General features: G+C 40.5%; 2 protein-coding genes and 2 pseudogenes across 2 annotated transcripts; all 4 read left to right on the forward strand.

The window, feature by feature from the left end:
- The first annotated feature begins 419 nt into the window (after positions 1 to 419).
- Positions 420 to 3,418, forward strand: LOC122744603 (annotated as a pseudogene).
- A 531-nt stretch (positions 3,419 to 3,949) lies between these two features.
- Positions 3,950 to 11,169, forward strand: LOC122738784 (annotated as a pseudogene).
- A 2,332-nt stretch (positions 11,170 to 13,501) lies between these two features.
- On the forward strand, positions 13,502 to 17,324 carry LOC122744109 (protocadherin beta-2-like). The gene has a single exon (XM_043989476.1). It carries the CDS (start codon positions 13,684 to 13,686, stop codon positions 16,057 to 16,059), a length of 2,376 nt encoding a protein of 791 aa, XP_043845411.1. The 5' UTR covers positions 13,502 to 13,683; the 3' UTR covers positions 16,060 to 17,324.
- A 1,400-nt stretch (positions 17,325 to 18,724) lies between these two features.
- LOC122743923 (protocadherin beta-2-like) lies at positions 18,725 to 23,168 on the forward strand. The gene is given in 2 exon segments (XM_043989167.1): positions 18,725 to 21,691; positions 21,693 to 23,168. Coding segments are annotated over 2 exon segments (2,394 nt in total). The 5' UTR covers positions 18,725 to 20,002; the 3' UTR covers positions 22,398 to 23,168.
- Positions 23,169 to 24,479: the final 1,311 nt, after the last annotated feature.

A 24,479-nucleotide genomic window follows, 5' to 3' on the forward strand; every position in this document is an offset into this window, starting at 1 on the left:
TTGTTCTCACTGAGATTTACATGTTGGTAAAAGCGCAGGTGTCCCAAGCCAGCTACAGTTACATATAACTCTCTTTAATAATTTGTGCATATGTGTGATGTTGGTGTGTGGTGCCCACAGAAAAATCAAATAACACGCTCTTTAAACTACAACCAGAGCTCACTATCTCTCTTCGAAAACTAAACGCATAAGGTCTTAACTGTCTGAGACAAATCTTTATGCCATTGAAAATTGGACTGAGAAAGTAAGATTCTCAATCAGGACGCGTGGTGGCACTGCAGGATAAGAATCACAGTAACTGATGGGGAGTGGGGTGGGGGGTGGGGAAAGAGAACAAAACACCGCACACGCACACACGTGTACACACACACACACACACACACACACACACACACACACACACACACAAAACCCTGAAACCTCCATTACTCTGTGGCTCAGACTGGCACTAAATGGCCAAAGAAAGCAAGCTTTGCTAGCAGCAGCTGGTGGAGGGCAGGGCTCCTGGAAGGAGTTATTTACCCACAGGCTACCGTAGTGTTAAAGGGATGAGAATGGAAGCAGACAAGAACGCAATTCGGAGAAAAAGGCAAGTTCTGCTTTTCTTTGTTTTGCTGTGCATGTCTAAGGCGGGTTCGGAGCCCAGTGGGTTTTCTGTAGCAGAGGAAATGGAAAGCGGCTCTTTTGTAGGCAATGTGGTTAAGGCCCTGGGACTAGAAATGGGAGAGCTATCCAATAGGGGCCCCCGGGTCGCCTTTAAAGGAGACAAACAGTATTTGCAGCTCAATCGTGAAACCTGGGATTTACTCATAAAAGAGAAACTGGATCGGGAGGAATTGTGTGGGCCCACCGATTCCTGCGTATTACCTTTCCAGATATTACTAGAAAACCCATTTCAAATTTTTCTGGCCGAGCTGCTAGTACGAGACATAAATGACCATTCGCCCATTTTCCTGGACAATGAGATGCTTCTGAAAATCCTAGAGAGCAGTCCTCCGGGAAAGATAATCCGTTTAGACGGTGCACAGGATTTGGACGTTGGGATCAACAGTCTCCAAAACTACACCATTAGCCCGAATTCCCATTTCCAAGTTCAATTACGAGCACGCAATGACGGCAGGAAGTACCCAGAGCTGGTGTTGAGCAAAGCTCTCGATAGAGAGGAACTGCCTGAGATTCGATTAACTCTCACAGCCTTGGATGGTGGGTCCCCGCCCAGGTCTGGGACTGCCCAAATTCGAGTTCTCGTAGTGGATGTCAACGATAACACCCCTGAGTTTGAGCGACAGAATTATGAGGTGACGATTCCCGAAAATAGCCCCCCAGGCTCCTTGGTTGTGCAGGTGCGTGCTACAGATTTAGATACAGGAAATAATGGGGAAATATTTTACACATTTTCCGATGCCTCTGAAGACATTCGCAAAACTTTTAAAATAGATCGATCTTCAGGGGAAATTTCACTAATAAAAACAATGGATTTTGAAGCAACTCAGTTTTATGAAATCGATATTGAAGCCACAGACGGCGGAGGCCTTTCTGGAAAATGCATGGTCCTAATCCATGTAATAGACCTGAATGACAATATGCCCAAATTAACAATGTCCTCACTTACCAGCTCGATCCCAGAGAATTCTCCCGAGACAGTGGTCGCTGTTTTCAGGGTTTCTGATCTGGACTCTGGGGAAAATGGAAGGGTGGTTTGCTCCATCCAGGATGATCTTCCTTTTGCCCTGAAACCTTCTCTGGAGAATTTCTATACATTGGTAACAGAGGGAGCACTGGACAGAGAGAGCAGGGCAGAGTACAACATCACTATTACAGTCACAGATTTGGGATCCCCCAGGCTCAAATCTGAGTACAATATCACAGTGCTCATCTCTGATGTCAATGACAACCCCCCAGCGTTTACTCAGAGAGCCTACAAACTGTATGTCCAGGAGAACAGCAGCCCTGCCCTCCACATTGGCAGTGTCAGTGCCAGTGACAGGGACTCAGGAATCAATGCCAAAGTCACCTACTCCCTACTGCCTCCAGAGACTGGAGACCTGCCCTCTTCTCCTACATCTCCATCAACTCAGACAATGGTCACCTCTATGCTCTGAGATCCCTGGATTATGAAGCCATCCAAGCTTTCCAGTTCACTGTGAGGGCAACTGATGGAGGCTCCCCAGCCTTGAGCAGCCAGGCTCTGGTTGAGGTTTTGGTACAAGATGAGAATGACAACTCTCCCTTTGTGCTGTACCCCCTGCAGAATGGTACAGCTCCCTGCAATGACCTGGTGCCCAGAGCTGCAGAGCCAGGTTACCTGGTGACCAAGGTGGTGGCTGTGGATAGGGACTGGGGACAGAATTCCTGGCTTTCCTACCAACTGGTCAAGGCCACAGAGCCAGGACTCTTCAGTGTGTGGGCCCACAATGGGGAAGTTCACACAGCAAGACCCATCAGTGAGAGAGATGCCATCAAGCAGAGGCTCTTGGTGCTGGTGAAGGACAATGGGCAGCCTCCTCTGTCCACAGCAGCCACACTGAATGTGCTCCTGGTGGATGGCTTTTCTGAGCCCTACCTGCAGCTCCCAGATGCAAACAAGGAGGAGGTCCAGACTGACTCTCTTACCACCTACCTAGTCATTTCCCTAGCCTCTGTCTCCTGTCTGTTTCTGGTCTCTGTCACTATGTTCATTGTCATTTGCTTTTGGAAGAGGAAGAGGGATGCTAGTGATAGTAGTCATTGTGATTCAAATGGTCTTTTCCCAAGCTACTTGGTGGATGTCAGTGGGACAGGAACTTTATCCCAGAACTACCAGTATGAGGTGTGTCTGACCAGTGGCTCAGGGACCAGTGAATTCAAATTCCTGAAACCCATTGACCCTAGGATACCTGCTCAGGATAGTAGGAGGGATTTAGAAGAAAACCCATCCTTCAGGAATAGCTGTGACTTCAATTAGGGATAGAAATATTTTTCAGTGCCTTGCCATTATGTTTTGTCATTATTTCTACCCTTTTATTTTCTACCTTGCTGTGACAGAGAAGAATTTATTTTAAAAACATGATATAATTTTCATATTCTCCTTTCTCCTGCTGTTCTTTTATTTTTTGCTTTCTTTCTGTGTTTGAATTTTGTCCAGGTTATGCTAGTCCCAAATCAATGTATAGGAATGAGTGAGCTACTTGATTTTTGCATTCTCATTTCAAACTTGGAGTTTAACTTTTGATGCAATTAAATTCGCATTCTCTGTTCAGGATACTAAAACTTTTTCTGTGCCATAGACCATGTTAGCTCTCTTAATCTGTATTACTCATTAGGAAATGTTTTCTGAGACCATATTAGTCCCTTTCTTTCTCTCAAGAAATGTAACTATAAATATCTTTTTTTTTTTTTTGGTGAAGCAATAAGAGTTAAGTGTCTTGCCCAGGGTCACACAGCTAGTAAGTGTCAAGTGTCTGAGGCCGGATTTGAACTCAGGTACTCCTGAATCCAGGGCTGGTGCTTTATCCACTGCGCCACCTAGCTACCCCATAAATATTTTTAATATAACTAGTAATTTATTGATAGCATACAAACTTTGAGTGGAACACTCACAAAAGATAGAAGAAAACATGTGCTTCTGCTTCACTGCCACTCTGAGATATCAACCTTTGGTTTTGAGGAATGAAGCCACCTCTACAAAACCACAGGTCATGCAATCAATTATTTCCAGACTAGAATGATTCTGAAATAGGAAGAGGCAATTTAAGACCCCATAAATATTTTAGTGAAGTAAACAGAGTGAGCTGGAGTCTTTTACAAATTGTCAGTCCCCAGATATGTCTGAATGCAGAAATCATCAATCAATTGATCAACAAATATTTATTGTCAATCATGAGTAGTTCAAAGAAGGATGAATACAGAGGTTGACAAAACAACAGCAACAACCCCATAGTGTCAGGGCCTCCATTAAAAAACACACGAAATGACTGATGAACCTATCTACATGTTCCTTCTCCTCCACCCTTTGGGTGAAGGGGCCCTTATTCTTGCTATCTCAGTAAGGACAACTCTGACTCTTCTGAAGCATATAAAAAGGTACCAGGGATGCATTTGTAGGAATATACCACTATTGATTCACATGTGCACACACACACACACACACACACTTTTAAAAAAGAGGAGTATAAATTACTTAATGGTTGTGTTAACTATAATTTACTCTAACTTTTTTTTAAATAATCATTGGGAAATCATGTTTCACATTGTTCAAAATAACTTCATACAAATGAACCTAAAATTGAGTCCCCAAATAACAATGGTTGGAAAGCATAATAAAAATAACATTTTAATTCAGGAATTGATACATTTTAAAAGGAGTGGTCCCTTACTAATAATGATAGTATAAATGTAGGTATATTTATGTATTTATTATATATGCACATATATGTATATAATTCCTTAATAATTTCACCTCATTTTACAATTACCATTGGATCTACTGTGCTATTATTATCTTCATTTTACAGATGAGGAAATTGAGGCAGTGCTTAAGTGACTGGCCCAGGATCATGCATCTAGTAGGTGTCTAAAGCCACATTTGAATTAAGGTCTGTAATGTCTCCAGGTACAGCACTATATAACTTGTACCACTAACTGTCTCTAATAAATGGAGGCAATGAACAAAATCACTTTTATGGCAAGTTATTCCAAAGAGCTAATGTGTCAAGTTTTTTGGAAATTCAATACATCTCTCAGAAAAGAGCACACCCATTTGATTCCCAGATACCTTCATAGCATTATAAAGTAATTAGAGGAACTAATATCCTTTACTTCAAGATCAACATGACCAGGAAACATATGGGACTTAGATTGTAAAGTAGAATTCTACCAGTAAAGTAGAATTTAGCCTGATGCAATGATTTTTGAAAATAATAGTTTCTCCTCATGACTTTTCATGACCTTCTGAATAGTAAGGGGTAGAAGAATTCAACAGATTGTGTCAAATTTTCCAGCACCAAAGCAAATATTCAAATAAAAATGTAATTTAAAATTGTACAAAATTGGAAAATTTCCACATTTCAAAAAAATAAAAGCATATGTCAAAAATTTTAAAAAGCAACAAAAAGTTTTATGTATGCTTCTGGGTCCCCTTCTGAATAACTTTTTTCCTTCTACACATTTTATGTTTTGATACTGTCTTATTCTTGTAATTACTAGGTACATAATTTTATACAGTGTAGAATTATTTGGGGTGTTCTTTTTATAGTTTGCATTACTTCCTTTAAGTCTTTCCATATTTATTTGTATTCTTCATATTACCTTTTCTTTTGGCATCATAATATATTTCATTAAATTCCTATTTCACAATTGGTTGTCATTCCAGAATCATTGGGCACATTGTTTCCAGTTTTGTTTTTGTCTATTAGAAATGGCGTTACTAGGAATATTTTTTTACACTTGAACCTTTGTTCCAGTTAGTAACACACTTAGTATTTGGTCCATAGTGGAATCAATTGTTCAAAGAGTGAGTTTTGTAGCTATTATTGTGTCATATTTGCTTTCCAAAGTATTGTTTTAATTTATACTTCTTATAGCAGTGTAGGACTGTGCCTATTTTCCACAGCCACCCCAGCTTTAAATTTTATCATTTTGTCTATCATTGTATCATTGTCGATCTGATGGATGTAAGATGATATCTCAAAGTTGTTTTAAATTACATTGCTTTGATTAGTAGAAAGTTGGAACACATTATATATTTTTTATAGCCTCTGCACTTTTTTCCCCCAAGAAATAGATGTTCAAATAATTTATCTGCTTGTCTATAGAGGAGTGACCTAACAATTAGAGGTGTTAAAATGTAATGGACTTCCTTAGAAGATACTGTATTTCCAAAAACTGGAGATTTTCAAGCTGAGGCTTTATGACAGTTTGTCAGGAAAGCTGTAGAGGCACTTGTGCTTCAGGCTAGGGATGGACAAGTAGAAGCAGATTGATGAAGTCAAAAGCTCTTGGTTTGGAAGTAGATAACTTGGGTTTGAATCCTCAATTTTCCACTTTCCACTTCTTTGAATTTGGAAAAATCACTTAGTCTCTTGGGTTTCAATTTTCTTATCTTTAAAGGAAGAGGTTAGACTAGCTACCTTCTAAGGTTTCTTTTAATTATAAATCTATGATCTCAAGTGACTTCTGAGGTCTCTTCCAAATTTGAGGTGATATGAATCTACAAAAAAATTAAGAAAATATTTATAAATTCATTTGCAGAAGATACAAATTTTGTTGTAAAATATTTAAGGGCATAGACCAATCAATCACAGACACCTTTATAAAAAACGAAGTGTTTTAAGTTTGGTGACATTAGTTACTCTTTAGAAAAGATTCAACTGTTTCAAGAGGTATTCACATGAGTCTGAAGTATTAAAAGTGGACACTGGGGAATATGTGAATGGGTTAAAGGGCAAGTCCCAAAACTAAAGCACTCTCAATTGGTCAGCATTAGCCAATCCTTTTTAGAGAATAAGTCTTTTCTTTTCTTTTGGTTTTCCTGTAGCTACTTTACGAAAGCACAGATTCACAGTTGATTGTTACCTTAATCCCTTATAAATTGAGGATGTTCTTACTCATAAACTCTCTTCAGGATTCAGGGACTGATGTGAAGGTTATAAATTTTCTCTTTCCTATCCCAGAACATTCTCTTCCCTAACACAACAAATTTGTCAAGAAGATAACCCCATAGAGATGTTTTCAGAAGGAAGAAGCTGACTGGGCAAAATTTGAAAGCATGTGTCATCCAAGCTACCACCCTTCCTAATCTAACCAATTTTGGTCACTTCCACATCTTCCCTTCTGCTTCCCTCTTGACCAACAGGTAACTTGCCAAGTGATTCCTACACTCCTGGAAAATACAAATGACAAAGGGTTTCCTGAATCCCCAGATTTAGACAGGTTTCTTTCCAGGGAAAGAAACCAACTGACATGAATGGATAATAGGGTAAACAATTTGTTTCACAAAGTTCTTCAGGAATTCCAATCATGCATACTAGCAGCTTTTACTTCACCACAAATGACCCAGCTGAAAGAGATAGGAAAAGACAACCCAAATAACTCATGAATTCATCTCACAAACATGAACTTAAGGGAAAACTTCAGCTGCTAGAAACCCAAGAAAGCAGGGAAAAAGTACATATGAATTCTTTAGCCTACCAGGGCCTTCACTGCTGCCCCATCTTGTAGTCTCTTTACAGATCAATTAGATGATCTTTCTGGTATTAGGGCATGACTTTGCTAAGCCAATAAAGTCTTGTCTTTCATATATCCAGTAGCTGCATCAATGCCTTTTCAGCTCTATATGATTTGCAGATTCATAAGTTTTAATGGATTTAGAGGTGGAGCGAACATTAGACATCTGCACCAGGAGTTATTAACCTGAGATCTGTAATTTCAAAAAATTAGAACTGTATTTCAATATAGTTAATTTCCTTTGTGATCTGACTTATGCATTTAAAAAACATTCTGAGGAGAGGTCCAGAACTTGATCTCAGACTGCTAAAGAAGTCTATATCACAAAAAAGTTAGGAACCTCCAATCTAGACCAACCTTCTCCTTTTATATATGAGGAAAATGAGACTCCAGAAGTTCAGTGACTTGCTTAAGAACACATAAATAGTAACAAAGCCAGGATTTTAACCTGGATCCTCTGACTTCAAATTCAGTTCTCTTGCCACTATAGGGAGATGCATTATTTGCTTCTCTGCATTTATGAGTTCCCCCCCATTCCCACGATCTGAAAATATAATTACCATCTGAAGAGTGTGGGACAAAGTTCCAGAAAAATAGAATATTTTATCACTTCATTTTGTTTTCTTTCCTTTTTTTTTGGTGTGTGCAGGGCAATGTAGGTTAAGTGACTTGCCCAGGGTCACACAGCTAGTAAGTGTCAAGTGTCTGGACTTGAACTCAGGTCCTCCTGAATCCAGGGCCGGTGCTTTATCCACTGCACCACCTAACTGTCCCAAAACTTCACTTTTTAGAAATGAAACTAAAGTTTCTTTAAAATGCAAATTTTATATACCCAAGTGCAAATTTGCTGGATTTGATATGTGGAGATGATGGTTTGTTTCTTTTACTTGTTATTTTTCTGTCTATGAAGGTCACTGAATCACTTGAACCATCAATTTTCTCATCCTTAAAAACAAACTGTGGTATCTACCTAGCAGGTAGAATCAGATGAGATTTTGAAGTGTAAACAACACTGCAAACCACAAAAGGTTATCAATATAGTCTAATATTATTATTTTTTAAAATTTTAATGAGGCAATTGGGGTTAAGTGACTTGCCCAGGGTCACACAGCTAGTAAGTGTTAAGTTTCTGAGGCCAGATTTGAACTCAGGTACTCCTGAATCCAGAGCCAGTGCTCTATCCACTGCACCACCTAGCTACCCCTTAGTCTAATATTATTATCCAATTTCTTATTAATCCATTGCTAAGTATCACATACTAAAATACCCATGGTCATGTCTGACTCTTTGTGACACCATTTGGGGTTTCCTTGGCAGAGATGGTTTGGCATTTCCCTCTCCAGCTCATGTTTACAAATGAGAAAACTGAGTCAAGTAACTGGGTCACACAACTAAGTAAATGCCTGAGACTGGATTTGAACTCAGAAAGAATGAGTCTTCCTGACTCCAAGCTTGGCTGTCTTTCCACTGGGTCACCCAGCTGCCCTAAACACCTACATCAAATGTGGCCATACTTTTGTAACTGAAAGAATCTTTCCCAGAAGCCTTGAGGTGGCGCTACAGACGAAGAAGAAGGAAAGATACTACATTTATTGATTGACACAAACAAAAAGAACCGCATCTCAGATGCTGAGGAAAGAGAAGCAAACTTTATTAGCCCAAGTGTGGGAAGGAGGCGAATCCTAAAGGCTTCGTGAGTTCTCATATTCCCAGATTTCGACTAAGGAGTCAAAGGAATAAACTATTGAGACCGAACTTTAGTTGGGTCTTAATTTCTTGGTGAAGGTCACCCGATGAACAATGGATACAGGAAGCTCTCCAGTTCTCTAGCAAAAGCAAATTCTTTTTCTTCTTCTTCTTCTTTGTGTTTCTCAGACAAGCTCAAAATTGGAACAATATTTAGTGGTAGAGGGCAGCTCCTTTGTGGCCAATGTGACAAAATCCCTGTGGCCGGAAGTGAGACAACTGTCTAACGCGGGGACTGAGTCTCTTTCAAAGGGAGTAAAGAATATTCGCAGCTAGACTATAAAACAGGGGAATCTACTCCTGAGCAAGAAAATTAACCCGGAGGAACTGTGCGGGTCCCGACAATCCGTGTGTGCTGTCTTTACAGATCTTACTGAAAAATCCTTTTCAGATTGTTCGGGCTGAGTTGATGATACAAGACATTAATGGCCACGCACCAGTGTCCCTAGACATTGAAATGGTCTTGAAAATTCCCGAGAGCACCCCTCCCGGGATTTCGTTCCTACTGCAAAGTGTACAAGATTTAGATGTAGAAAACAACAGTCTCCAGAATCATACAATCAGTTTCAGCTTTCATTTCCACATTTAAATCCGAAATAGCAGAGGAGGAAAGAAATATTAGCGCTTGTATTAGGCAAGACCTTGGTTGGGGAAAAGCAGCCTGAGGTCAGATAACTCACTGCAGTGGATGGTGGAGCCCCACCCAGGTGTGGGACTGCCCTAGTCAGAGTCTTTTTGGTCGGTATCAATGGCAATCCACTTGTATTTACTCAGTCCCAGTACGAGGTTTAGAAACCTGAGAATGGCCCCATTGGATCTGAGGTTGTCACAGTCAGAGCCACAGATTTAAACATAGGAAATAATGCAGAAATATCCTATACATATTTGCATTCCTGTGAAAACGTTCATAAAACTTTTCAACTTTATAAGAATTCTGGGCTACTTTGTCTAGGGGAGAAAATAGATTCTGAGTCATCTCAATCTTACACCATAATATTCAGACCACAGAAGGAAGGAGACTTTCTGAAGAAGGTACTGTAATTATTGAAATGATAGATCTTGAAGGACAATTCTCCCAAGTTGACCGTTTCCTTTTTTCCAGTCCTATTCCAGAGAATTCTCCCAAGGTTCTGGTAGCTATTTTCAGGGTTTCAGATCTGGACTCTGGGGAAATAGAAGGGTGATTTGTTCCATCTAGGATGATCTTCTCTTTGCCTTGAAACCTTCCATTGAGAACTGGTTGAATACAACATCATTATTATCATCACAGATTTGGGATCCCAGAGGCTCAAATCCCAGGACGATATCACGGTGTTCATCTATGATGTCCATGATAAGTCCGCAGTTTTTACTTAGAGAGCCTACAAACTGCTGCCTCCAGAGACTGGAGATCTGCTGCTCTTCCACATCTCCATCAACTCAGACAATGGCCACCTCTATGCTCTGAGATCTCTGGATTATGAAGCCATCTAAGCTTCCCAGTTCATTGTGAGGGCAGCTGATGGTGCCTTCTCAGCCCTAAGTAGCCAGACTCTGGTTCAGGTGTGTCCTGCATAAGAATGATTACTCTACCTTCATACTCTACCCCCTGCAGATGGCACTGCAGTGACTTGGTGCCCAGAGCTGCAGAGCCAGGTTACCAAGGTGATGGCTGTGGATAGGGACTGAGGACAGAATTCCTGGCTTTCCTACCAGCTAGTCAAGGCCACAGAGCCAGGACTCTACTGTGTGGACCCATAATGGAAAAGTTCACACAGCAAGACCCATCAGTGAGAAAGATGCCATCAAGCAGAGGCTCCTGGTACTGCTGAAACACAATGGGCAGCCTCCTCTGTCCACAGCAGCCATACTGAATGTGCTCCTGGTGGATGGCTTTTCTGAGCCCTACCTGAAGATCCCAGATGCAACCAAGGAGCAGGTCTAGACTGACTCCCTTACAACCTACTTAGTCATTTCCCTGGTCTCCATCTCCATTCTCTTCCTGGTCTCTATTATTATGTTCATTATTATCCACTCCTGGAATAGGAAGATAGATGCTGATGTTTTTTTTTTTTATCCAAGTAGCCCCTTTCCTTGGAAAGGGATCCACACTTGGTGGATGTCAGTGAGACAGGGACCCTGTCTCAGAGCTATAAGTATGATATGTGTCTTGCCAGTGGCTCAGGGACCAAAGAATTGCTGAAGCCCATTACCCTCAACCTTCCTCCTGCTCAAGCATGAGGGAAGGGCTGCATGGAAAATCTACCCTTAAGGAATAGCATTTGCTTTGAGTAGTATTAAAATTCACTTCACCAAATTATATCTATCTCCTAACATTGGTTTTCATCTTCTTGTAGCAAATCAAAACAACCATTTTATACTATTGTGTTATATTTTTATCCCATCGTCCTCTTCACACACATTTTCCTCTTCTCCCTGTATCCTCAGTATACAAATCCTTCTTTCCTTAATCTTTTTGTTCTCCTTCTATATTTGGGTTTTCTCCAGGTTGTTGTAGTTATCCATTATTGTCATTATTATTAGGAAGGAGTGAACTGTCACATATTTTCTTTTCCATTTCAAACTCAGAATTTAATTATTATTTCTCTGTTAATTTAGCAAACAATGTTTCAAGTTACCCAGACCTGGATTATGCCCCTCAGGTTTATCTATGTGAAAAAAAGCTGCCAAGATTTCATCCTTATGTCAATGAATACAGTTTTGACTTTCTTAAATGATAATTTAGGTCTGGCTCACTTTTAGATTTTTTTCACTTTTTTATTACAAAATGTTCAGTGTCCTGCAAACATCTTACAACTTTCCTCTGGTCATTTTATTTTTACAATAACTCATTTTTCTTGATACCTCTATAGTATTAACTTCCATTGATGCATTAAAATGTTGAGTATAATTGAAAGTATTCTCTCAAAAATGGCACTTGATGTTGATCATCTGCTGTAATAATTGTGGTTAGAAAAAGAAATAGCACTAAGAAATTGAAATAAAATATGTTAAGAATGCACTTTTAGGAAGAATACACCTTTATGAAGACAACTAAGGAAAATGAATTATTCTGAAGAGGAAATGCATCTAGCTTAAGTGATATCTGATTGTGAAGAAAGCATAATACTGAGATCTCTCAACTCCCAATAACAGTATAAATTATTATCAACAGCTAATCTTTACTTGTTCAAACGATACATTATAAAAGACCATATTAGGCATGGTTTGTAGTGCCTTTCTCCTGAAATTCCTTACTTTTCAGGTCTTTGAAGAGGCCATGGATAAAAAAAAAGTCATTTTACACGAATATCTATTTTATTTTCTTTCATTTGAATTATTCCAATAATCTCACTGTTTAGGGTATATGCCAATCCAGAGCTGTCACCACCTTGGTCAAATGGTTTGCTTTTATAATATCTAAGTTCCTGGCCTTTTAAGAGGTTCTATCATGAGACAATTTGAATGTAGTCACATAACTTCAGGCTTAGAAGGATTATAGATCACAGATCTAGATCCAGAGATCAAAGAGATCAAAGAAGTCATCTAGTCCAATCCTCTTATTTCACGGATAAGGAAACTGAAGTCCAGGAGATTAAATGTCTTGCCCAATTTGTGTGTGTGTGTGTGTGTGTGTGTGTGTGTGTGTGTGTGTGTGTGTGTGCTTTTTTTGGTTAGGCAATTGGGGTTAAGTGACTTGCCCAGGGTCACACAGCTAGCGTCAAGTGTCTGAGGCTGGATTTGAACTCAGGTCTTCCTGACTCCAGGGCCGGTACTCTATCCACTGCGCCACCTAGCTACCCCGTCTTTTCCAATGTTACACAAGCATAGCTAGAAGCAGGATTTTAGGGAATGTTGACTACCTCTAATCCAATAGAACATTCCCTCCTAATCCAATTTAGACAAGGTCTAAATCGTTTCCTACTGCTCAGAGGCAGACCAATGAATCACCTTCCAAGAGATACCCTTTGTTATAGGAAAAAACAAAATTCCGCTGGATCCAGATCCCAGGGGATGGATTTCCAGGGAAAATACATGAATTCAAATATCAGATCAGGACTGTTCAAATACATGTTTGCTTTTCAAGTATTTGAAGGGGAGAGGAAATTTTGAGGCTGAATATAGAGTCCTAGATGCGTTCTTTCCAGGGCCACACTTGCCATTTATTCTCACACTCCCTCAAAGTCTCTGAAGGTCATCTTCAGAGTGTGTCCTGGATAAGTCTGTGGCATTTTCTCAGTTTCAATCATGTATCCATAATGACCTAGCGGCTGCATTTGGGGCTTGGAAATCCTTTCATCTTTTTACTTTTGCTTAGATGAAAATATACTTAGATATGTGAGGTATCAAAATTGCCCTAAACCAGTATATGATGTTGTTACTGGTTGTATACAATATTGATGTCGATCATTCTGTCAAGATCAAGGTACATCTCTTGGAAATATAGAGCTGAATTCATTTTGAAATTACGTACAAAGAACATTTGGGATGACATTATCCACTATGCAGAGAAAAGACAGATCCGCGTGGTGGCGCTGCAGACTAAGAAGAGGCTAAAAGGGATACTCGATACGCCAAGCCTGAGAAAGACAGCCCTGAATGAATCAAAAACAGTCGGGAAAGAGAAGGAGAAGCTTTGTTAGCTGGAACTGGGGAGCGGGGAACACATCTGCATTTTTCTGAGGTTACTCTGGCTACTGTTTGAGGTGGAATTGGGCTACTCCAAGAGGAGTGACAACGGAGAAGGAAGGGACGATGATTCTGCAACAAAGGCAAGTTCTCTTTCTCCTTGTTCTCCTGGGTGTGTCTGGGTTGGCCTCAGAGCTGGAGCAGTTTTCGGTTGTGGAGGAGATGGAGAGAGGCTCCTTTGTGGCCAATGTGGCAAAGGCCCTGGGCCTGGAGGTGGGGGTGTTTTCCAATCGGGGAGCTAGAGTCGTTTTCAAAGGGAACAAAGAGTATTTGCAGCTGCACCCTAAAACCGGGGATCTGCTCCTGAGGGAAAAACTGGATCGGGAGGAATTGTGCGGCCCTGCCGAGCCCTGTGTTCTGCCTTTCCAGATCTTACTGGAAAACCCCTTTCAGATTGTTCGGGCTAACCTGATGGTAGAAGACATTAATGATCATTCGCCAGTGTTCCTAGACACTGAGATGGTACTAAAAATCCCCGAGAACACCTCCCCCGGAACTGTATTTATACTAGAAAATGCGCAAGATTTAGATGTAGGAACGAACAGTCTCCACAACTACACGATCAGTCCCAACTCTCATTTCCACATTCAAATTCGAGGGGACGCAGAGAGCAGGAAATACCCAGAGCTTGTACTGGATAAAGTTCTGGATCGGGAGGAACAGCCTGAAGTTCGATTGACTCTCACTGCAGTGGATGGGGGAGCCATACCAAGGTCTGGGACTGTGCAAATCCGAATCCTTGTAGTCGATATCAATGACAATGCCCCAGTATTTACTCAGTCCCAGTATGAGGTTCAGATCCCTGAGAACAGTTCCATTGGATCCCTAGTTGTCACAGTCTCAGCGACAGATTTAGATGCAGGAAATAACGCAGATATATCGTATACATTTTTACATGCCTCTGAAAACATTCGTAAAACTTTTCAACTATCAGAGAAATCTGGGGAACTTTATTTAAAGGAAGAAGTAGATTTTGAGTCAATTCAGTCTTACATCATCAGCATTCAGGCCACAGATGGTGGAAGCCTTTCTGGGAAGTGTAGTATTACTGTTCAGGTGATAGATCTGAATGACAATCCTCCAGAACTGACAATGTCTTCACTTACCAGCCCCATACCAGAGAATTCTCCTGAGACAGTGGTCGCTGTTTTCAGAGTTTCAGATCTGGACTCTGGGGAAAATGGAAAGATGGTTTGCTCCATCCAAGATGACCTTCCCTTTGCCCTGAAACCTTCTGTTGAGAACTTCTATACATTGGTAACAGAGGGAGCACTGGACAGAGAGAGCAGGGCAGAGTACAACATCACTATTACAGTCACAGATTTGGGATCCCCCAGGCTCAAATCTGAGCACAATATCACAGTGCTCATCTCTGATGTCAATGACAACCCCCCAGTGTTTACTCAGAGAACCTACAAACTGTATGTCCAGGAGAACAACAGCCCTGCCCTCCACATTGGCAGTGTCAGTGCCAGTGACAGGGACTCAGGAATCAATGCCAAAGTCACCTACTCCCTACTGCCTCCAGAGACTGGAGACCTGCCCCTCTTCTCCTACATCTCCATCAACTCAGACAATGGTCACCTCTATGCTCTGAGATCCCTGGATTATGAAGCCATCCAAGCTTTCCAGTTCACTGTGAGGGCAACTGATGGAGGCTCCCCAGCCCTGAGCAGCCAGGCTCTGGTTGAGGTTTTGGTACAAGATGAGAATGACAACTCTCCCTTTGTGCTGTACCCCCTGCAGAATGGTACAGCTCCCTGCAATGACCTGGTGCCCAGAGCTGCAGAGCCAGGTTACCTGGTGACCAAGGTGGTGGCTGTGGATAGGGACTGGGGACAGAATTCCTGGCTTTCCTACCAACTGGTCAAGGCCACAGAGCCAGGACTCTTCAGTGTGTGGGCCCACAATGGGGAAGTTCACACAGCAAGACCCATCAGTGAGAGAGATGCCATCAAGCAGAGGCTCCTGGTGCTGGTGAAGGACAATGGGCAGCCTCCTCTGTCCACAGCAGCCACGCTGAATGTGCTCCTGGTGGATGGCTTTTCTGAGCCCTACCTGCAGCTCCCAGATGCAACCAAGGAGGAGGTCCAGACTGACTCCCTTACCACCTACCTTGTCATTTCCCTGGCCTCTGTCTCCTTTCTCTTCCTAGTCTCTGTTATTATATTCATTGTCATTCGCCTTTGGAAGAGGAAGAGGAATGCTAGTGAAGGTAGGCATTTTGATCCAAATGGTCCTTTCCCGAGCTACTTGGTGGATGTCAGTGGGACAGGGACTTTGTCCCAGAACTACCAGTATGAGGTGTGTCTGACCAGTGGCTCAGGAACCAATGAGTTCAAGTTCCTGAAGCCCATTAATCCCACCCTTCCTCCTACTCAGGCAACTGGGAAAGACTCTAATGAGAACCCAAACTTAAGCAATAGCTTTTGCTTCAATTAGATTTGACATTGTTGTGACATTGTTGTTGACATTGCATTTGGAGACTTGGTTTTTTTTCCCTTCTTAAATTCTCTTCTTACCCTCCCACTATTAGGTGCCTGTCTTCTGATAGCAAGAGAGTAGATTTTTATGCTATTCCATTGTGTCATATTTTTTTTATTCTCTCCTTTCCTCTCCATACAAATATTTTCCTCTTCTAAATCTTTTTTTAGTAAATATTTCATTCTCTCCTTCCTTGTTATAGCTTTGAATTTTCTCTATGTTACTATACTCCCCCATTGCTTTTTCAAAGGGAATGAAGCATCATATACTTCCTTTCACATTTAAAACTTAGGTTTTAAGAATATTCCTTACTCAACAAATTCAGCAAATGTGTTTTAAGATACTGTCTTGATTTTTGCCTAGGTACTCTCCCTCGAAGTTATCCTATCCTGTATCACCTGCAAAGGAATATTTTTCAAGAGTTCATTCTCATGTTAATAAAAATCTACTATGGTTCTCCTGAAGTTAAATTTTGATATTTGTTTTAACCTTCTGTGAGACTTTCTCCTTTTATTTCTCTTTTCTTTGGTGAAAACTTTTCAAGGAAAAGCAATGATCTTGTAACCTACTAGCTGTGGCCATAGTACTTTTAATAATTGCTCATTTATTTTTTTTAAAGCTTAACATATTAACTTTGTTATTGTTTTAAAATGGCAGATGAATTTCCCTGAAAATACTCTCAAATTTGGGGTTTCTGATCCCAGTCCACAAAATATTATATGTGGATGAAAGTTATAAGGAAAAACAAAGAACACTATGACATTGATGAAAAAACTTTTAGGAATATACCTTTATGAAAGTAAGAGAATTGTATGATAAAGTATTGTGATAAAAGAGTGTTTGTCAGTTTGCAGAAAATTGTGAAGGATGCAGACTGGTCTGACCATTGAATTTATCAATGGCATTTTTAAAATGACCATCTCTAATATTCACACATCCTTGAGTTGAATGACAAGAAATGGTTTGGTTGGTGCCTCTGGTTATGTGGTGTTGTAAAGTAATTCTAGAGAGCTACCTTAAGTGTGTGTATAATATTCTTCTCCTGAAATCTTATATATTGGATTTTACCCATCCTTCAAAAGCCTAAGACATAAAACCAAATTTAAATCAATATGTCTTTATTTTCTCTTCTATTTTTCCCCCAAAATTCACTCCTTTGAGAAATATTTAGGTCAAAGGTGTCACAATCTTGGCCAAATGTGTGGTTTCAAATGCTCAGCTTTTAAAATATTGGTCAGTGGCCCTTTAAGGATTCCAACTTGGGGGGGGGGGGGCAGCTAGGTGGTGCAATGGATAGAGCACCGGCCCTGGAGTCAGGAGTGCCTGAGTTCAAATCTGGCCTCAGACACTTAACACTTACTAGCTGTGTGACCCTGGGCAAGTCACTTAACCCCAATTGCCTCACTTAAAAAAAAAAAGGATTCCAACTGGAATCTTTCTAAATTTTATTACAAAATATCAAACCTGGAAGGGTCCCCACAAATCATCCACCCCTTTCATTTCCAGTTATGTATTTAACATTTAACATTGAAAAAGTACACTACTAATTTTGCCACAAGATGTCATAACCAACATTGGAAAGTAGGGGAAATTGTGTTTATTTGATTTTATTACTTTTAAAAATTTTATTGCTTTAAAAATCAAGGAGAAAATCCACACCATACTATTTAGATTTCACAATAGGTCAAAATATTTTTCTTTTATCTATGACCTAATGCACAAGACATATGTAATTTCTTCAATTTGAGGAACAACTGTGACTTAATAGAGAATTCCTAGGGACTTTCCAGAGGCATAGGCACATAGATGTTTAGTGATTCAGCAATGGTCACATAACTAGTAAGTGTTAAAAATGGGATTTATAAACAGGTATTCCTGACTCCAAATCCAGCTCGCTGTGCTTCTGTCCAACTCCACCGTGCTGTAATTTATCTTGTGACATTACTATAGAAATGATCCATAATCCCACATCGTTAAAAGCTAAAAAAAGGGAAAGTGAAATTGAGATTGAGTTTCCAAGAATAGTCACAAACACCACTGGAATTTTCCTACTCTCTTTATTTTCCTCTGGCCATTTCAGAAGTTGATTTGGTGAAATAAGGCCTTTGAAAGTCAAAGACATTATCCTCCTGGTAGCAGAGAAAAGGAGTAACGTGAAAATATTCCTCAGACTATTTTTTGTTTCGATTTATATTATTTTTCATTCTGAACTGGACAAATGACCTAAAATGATTATTTCTATATAAAAAGTAGAACAGAAAGAGAGGATTGCATATTACATCACAAAATTACTTACACTTTCCTTTTTTAAAGTATGTATATATCATACATTCAATATGTTATTTTGAAAACTGTTGCTTGTTTGTGTTTTCTTCTGCTCTTCCTTCTACTCTGTGCATGTTAAAGAATTCCATAATGACTCTTATTTTTCTTCTTCCCTTCATTTCCTTCCTTCTCTCCCCTCCTTTTTCTTTCTTTCTCAATTTCTTTTTTTAAAATTTTTTTTAGTGAGGCAATTGGGGTTAAGTGACTTTCCCAGGGTCACACAGCTAGTAAGTGTTAAGTGTCTGAGGCTGGATTTGAACTCAGGTACTCCTGAATCCAGGGCCGGTGCTCTATCCACTGCACCACCTAGCTGCCCCTCTTTCTCAATTTCTTATCACTACAAGAGCCAGTCTCTCATACAGGAGCTAATGGTCATAACCCAGATTGTTTCTCTCTTCTCTTGTAAACTGACTAGCTATGAAAAACTCTTCATCCTTTCCTGTTGTCCACTCTCAGTCTGAAGGAACCTTTCCAGGAAACCCCCATTTTCTAGAAAAACACAATTCTGGATTCAGGCCACTATAGCTTTAATTTCTAGAGTAGTCAAAAATGAGTCATAAAATAGACAGGTAGCAGTAGTATCCAAAATTTTCTAAGAAAGTGCTCCTTGGGTCACGAGTCCTTGCATAATTCCAATTATAAAGAAAGGCCTTTAATGAGCAGCTAGTTAAAATCAAGAGTTTCTTAGGATCTCTTTTCAGCCGTATAGGCACACAGACTTGCAAGGAACAAAAGCATTAGCATCTTTTCTTGTTGTTGTTATTTGTTTTGGTTGTTTTTGCGGGGCAATGAGGGTTAAGTGACTTGCCCAGGATCACACAAATAGTAAGTGACAAGTGTCTGAGGTCGGATTTGAACTCAGGTCCTCCTGAATCCAGGGCCAGTGCTTTGTCCACTGCGCCACCTAGTTGCCGCCCCCCATCAGCTGCTTTTAAGAAGAATCCTTCTTCCCATCTCTCATCCAAGCTTGGCTATTTACTGCCCTTTCTTACCCTGGTTCTCTAAAGGCTGTCTCCCCTAAACGTTGTAGAATGGGCTGTGGCTTCCTCTTAACACAAGCCGTTTCGTTTGCAACATGTGAAATACCCTAATGATTGCCAGGAGAAGACAGGGGCGCATCACTGACTGAAGGATGAGCTCCTTTTAAACGAACACAAAATAACACTTATATGTATGCGGTTTGGGGCAAACTTGTGAATGCTTCCAGCGTTGATCCAGATCACCCTGTAGAAAAGATATTACGAACTTTGTCAAATTCAGACCAGAATTCAAGATACGGCGTCTAAAAGGAAGTGCTCAGTATTTGAGAAATTAACAGCATTAACACGAATATAATTGAATGAACCGCGTGGTGGCGCTCCACACTAAGAAGAGGGCCAAAGGATCTGCGGATACGTCAACACAGAGAAAGACTGTCGGGAAGGAGAAAGGAATCCTTGCTAGCTGAAACTGGGGGAAAGAACTCTGTCTTGCATATTTCTGAGGTTTCAACAGGACGGGAGACAATTGTAGCCTCTGGTTGCCATTTTCCGTCAAGCTGCGCTACACAGATTGAGAGAAGGGGGCCAAGGGAACAATGGAGCGGGAAGGGACGATGATTCTGCAACAAAGGCAAGTTCTTTTTTTCTTTGTTCTACTGGGTGTGTCTGGGGTAGCCTCAGAGCTGCAGCAGTTTTCGGTAGTGGAGGAGATGGAGAGAGGCTCCTTTGTGGCCAATGTGGCAAAGGCCCTGGGCCTGGAGGTTGGGGAGCTGTCAAACCGCGGCGCCGGAGTTGTTTTCAAAGGGAACAAAGAATATTTACAACTGCACCCTAAAACCGGGGATCTGCTCCTGAGAGAGAAATTGGACCGGGAGGAGTTGTGCGGCCCCGCGGACCCTTGTGTTCTGCCTTTCCAGATCTTACTGGAAAACCCCTTTCAGATTGTTCGGGCTGAATTGACGGTGGAAGACGTTAATGACCATTCACCAGTGTTCCTAGACACTGAGATGGTATTAAAAATCCCCGAGAACACTTTCCCCGGAACTGTATTTATACTAGAAAATGCGCAAGATTTAGATGTAGGAACTAACAGTCTTCAGAACTACACGATCAGTCCCAACTCTCATTTCCACATTCAAATCCGGGATAGTAGCAAGGGCAGGAGATATCCAGAGCTTGTACTGGATAAAGTTCTGGATCGGGAGGAACAGCCTGAAGTTCGATTGACTCTCACTGCAGTGGATGGGGGAGCCATACCAAGGTCTGGGACTGTGCAAATCCGAATCCTTGTAGTCGATATCAATGACAATGCCCCAGTATTTACTCAGTCCCAGTATGAGGTTCAGATCCCTGAGAACAGTTCCATTGGATCCCTAGTTGTCACAGTCTCAGCAACAGATTTAGATGCAGGAAATAACGCAGATATATCGTATACATTTTTACATGCCTCTGAAAACATTCGTAAAACTTTTCAACTATCAGAGAAATCTGGGGAACTTTATTTAAAGGAAGAAGTAGATTTTGAGTCAATTCAGTCTTACACTATAAATATCCAGGCCACAGATGGTGGAGGCCTTTCAGCAGAATGTACTGTTATTGTTCAGGTGATAGATCTGAATGACAATCCTCCAGAACTGACCATATCTTCACTTACCAGCCCCATACCAGAGAATTCTCCTGAGACAGTGGTCGCTGTTTTCAGAGTTTCAGATCTGGACTCTGGGGAAAATGGAAAGATGGTTTGCTCCATCCAAGATGATCTTCCTTTTGCCCTGAAACCTTCTGTTGAGAACTTCTATACATTGGTAACAGAGGGAGCACTGGACAGAGAGAGCAGGGCAGAGTACAACATCACTATTACAGTCACAGATTTGGGATCCCCCAGGCTCAAATCTGAGCACAATATCACAGTGCTCATCTCTGATGTCAATGACAACCCCCCAGTGTTTACTCAGAGAACCTACAAACTGTATGTCCAGGAGAACAACAGCCCTGCCCTCCACATTGGCAGTGTCAGTGCCAGTGACAGGGACTCAGGAATCAATGCCAAAGTCACCTACTCCCTACTGCCTCCAGAGACTGGAGACCTGCCCCTCTTCTCCTACATCTCCATCAACTCAGACAATGGTCACCTCTATGCTCTGAGATCCCTGGATTATGAAGCCATCCAAGCTTTCCAGTTCACTGTGAGGGCAACTGATGGAGGCTCCCCAGCCCTGAGCAGCCAGGCTCTGGTTGAGGTTTTGGTACAAGATGAGAATGACAACTCTCCCTTTGTGCTGTACCCCCCTGCAGAATGGTACAGCTCCCTGCAATGACCTGGTGCCCAGAGCTGCAGAGCCAGGTTACCTGGTGACCAAGGTGGTGGCTGTGGATAGGGACTGGGGACAGAATTCCTGGCTTTCCTACCAACTGGTCAAGGCCACAGAGCCAGGACTCTTCAGTGTGTGGGCCCACAATGGGGAAGTTCACACAGCAAGACCCATCAGTGAGAGAGATGCCATCAAGCAGAGGCTCCTGGTGCTGGTGAAGGACAATGGGCAGCCTCCTCTGTCCACAGCAGCCACGCTGAATGTGCTCCTGGTGGATGGCTTTTCTGAGCCCTACCTGCAGCTCCCAGATGCAACCAAGGAGGAGGTCCAGACTGACTCCCTTACCACCTACCTTGTCATTTCCCTGGCCTCTGTCTCCTTTCTCTTCCTAGTCTCTGTTATTATATTCATTGTCATTCGCCTTTGGAAGAGGAAGAGGAATGCTAGTGAAGGTAGGCATTTTGATCCAAATGGTCCTTTCCCAAGCTACTTGGTGGATGTCAGTGGGACAGGGACTTTGTCCCAGAACTACCAGTATGAAGTGTGTCTGACCAGTGGCTCAGGAACCAATGAATTCAAGTTCCTGAAGCCCATTAATCCCACCCCTCTTCCTACTCAGACAACTGGGAAAGACTCTAGTGAGAACCCAAACTTAAGGAATAGCTTTTTCTTTACTTAATGTTTTGACCTCTATTTCAGTAAACTATTCTCTACCCCCATTGTTTTTTTTCTTTCCATTTCTAAAAAGACACTTCTGTGATATTCCATTTTATTATCTTCCTCCTCTTTTTCTACTTTCAGAAACATTTTCTTCTTCTCTATGCTTCCTTAGTCTGAAAAGCCTTAATTCTCTAGGCTTTTTATTCTTTTGTATTGTTTTTTTCTAGGTTACTCAAATCTCCCAGTTTTTAGGAATGAATGAACAATAATACATTCTTCATCATATTACAAACTTGGTTTTTTAATGCTTGTCATTAAGAATTTAGCAAATGTGTTGAACATACTTAGACTTGATTTCTATTGAATTCTCTCTTTCATTTATCATTTTCTGTATCACATTTTAGAAAATGTTTCCGAAAGTTCATTCTTTTCTTGGTGAATACAATTGTGTTTCTCTGGAATGGTAATTCAGGTCTGATTCATTTGTATTTTTGTCCTTTACTTTCTCTTTTGCGTTATGAAATTTTCAAAGAGGTTCTATGATTTTACAACTTTGTTACTGTGGTCACTATAATTTTAGACATACCCATAGTCATATTCCTTGATATTTATATAGATTTCTGTTGGATAATATTTTTTAAACATTGTAATACATCGAAAACACTTTTTTTAGTATATATGTTTTCCCTCAATTTCATGTAAACAAACCCTTTTTACATTTTTAAAAATTTGAGTTCCAAATATTCTCCCTCCTTGAGAGAACAAGCAACTTTATATACATTATACATGTGCAGTCATGTAAAACACCTTCACATTGCAAAATTGAAAAATAAAACATAGACAAAAAAAAATAAAGAAGGTTTTTACATTTTTTTTTTAGTTTTTATTGGTGGGGCAATGAGGATTAAGTGACTTGCCCAGGGTTACACAGCTTCTAAGTGTCAAATGTCTGAGGCTGGATTTGAACTCAGGTCCTCCTGAATCCAGGGTCAATGCTTTATCTACTGCACCATCTAGCTTCCCCCAAAAGTTTTTTCTTAAAGTTTGCTTTAATTTGTATTTAAACTCTCACAATTCTTTTTCTGGATGTAGATAGCATTTTTCACCATAAGTCCTTAGGAATTGTTTTGGATCATTGTATTGCTGGGAATAGCCAAGTCATTCACAGTTGATTGTTATATAATATTGCTATTATTATGTACAATATTCTCCTGGTTCTGCTCATTTCACTTTGCATCTGTTCATTTAAGTCTTCCCAGGTTTTTCTAAAAACAACCTACTCATCATGTTTTCTAGCACAGTAGTATTCCTTCAAATTCATATACCACAACTTGTTTGACCATTGCCCAATTGATGGGCATCTACTTAATTTGGCAATTCTTTGTTACCACAAAAAGAGATGTTATAAGCATTTTTGTACATATAGGTTCTTTTCCTTTGATTTCTTTAGGGGTACAAATCTAGTAGTGGTATTATTGGGTGAAAATATAAGCATAGTTAAAAATATTCTCTTAATGTTAATCTGTAATTCTGATCTTCAGTTGTAATGACTATGGGGAAGATGATAAAAATGGACATTGAGGAATCAGCATAAAATTTTTTAGAATACACCTTTGCAAAGATAATTAAAGGAACCATAAAATGAATTATTCTGAGTATAGAACATATCTGAATTTGGAGACACTTAATTAAGAAGAAAGCATAATACTGTGATTTCTGAATCCCCCAAACATTATAAATTAATGAAAACAATTGATCTTTACATGAGGCTATGGTATTGAAACATAGTTCTGGTACACTACTTTTTTTTTTAAGTGAGGCAATTGGGGTTAAGTGACTTACCCAGGGTCACACAGCTAGTAAGTGTTAAGTATCTGAGGCTGGATTTGAACTCAGGTATTCCTGACTCCAGGGCCAGTGCTTTATCCACCTCGCCACCTAGCTGCCCCCCCTTTTTTGTATACTACTTTTAATAAGCTTGTAACACTTTTCTCATGAAGTACCACAGATTTGATGCTGAACATCCTTCAAAAGAAAAGAGATTGAAACAAAATCCTTTTTATATGAACATTTCTTTTTTCCCTTTTCCTTAAGGTATCCC

This window comes from Dromiciops gliroides, chromosome 2 (genome assembly GCF_019393635.1).
Source record: "Dromiciops gliroides isolate mDroGli1 chromosome 2, mDroGli1.pri, whole genome shotgun sequence".
Taxonomy (NCBI): Eukaryota; Metazoa; Chordata; class Mammalia; order Microbiotheria; family Microbiotheriidae; genus Dromiciops; species Dromiciops gliroides.

Coding starts and splice junctions, on each gene's coding strand:
- LOC122744109 (XM_043989476.1), top strand. CDS start 13,684: ATGATTCTGCAACAAAGGCAAGTTCTCTTTCTCCTTGTTCTCCTGGGT.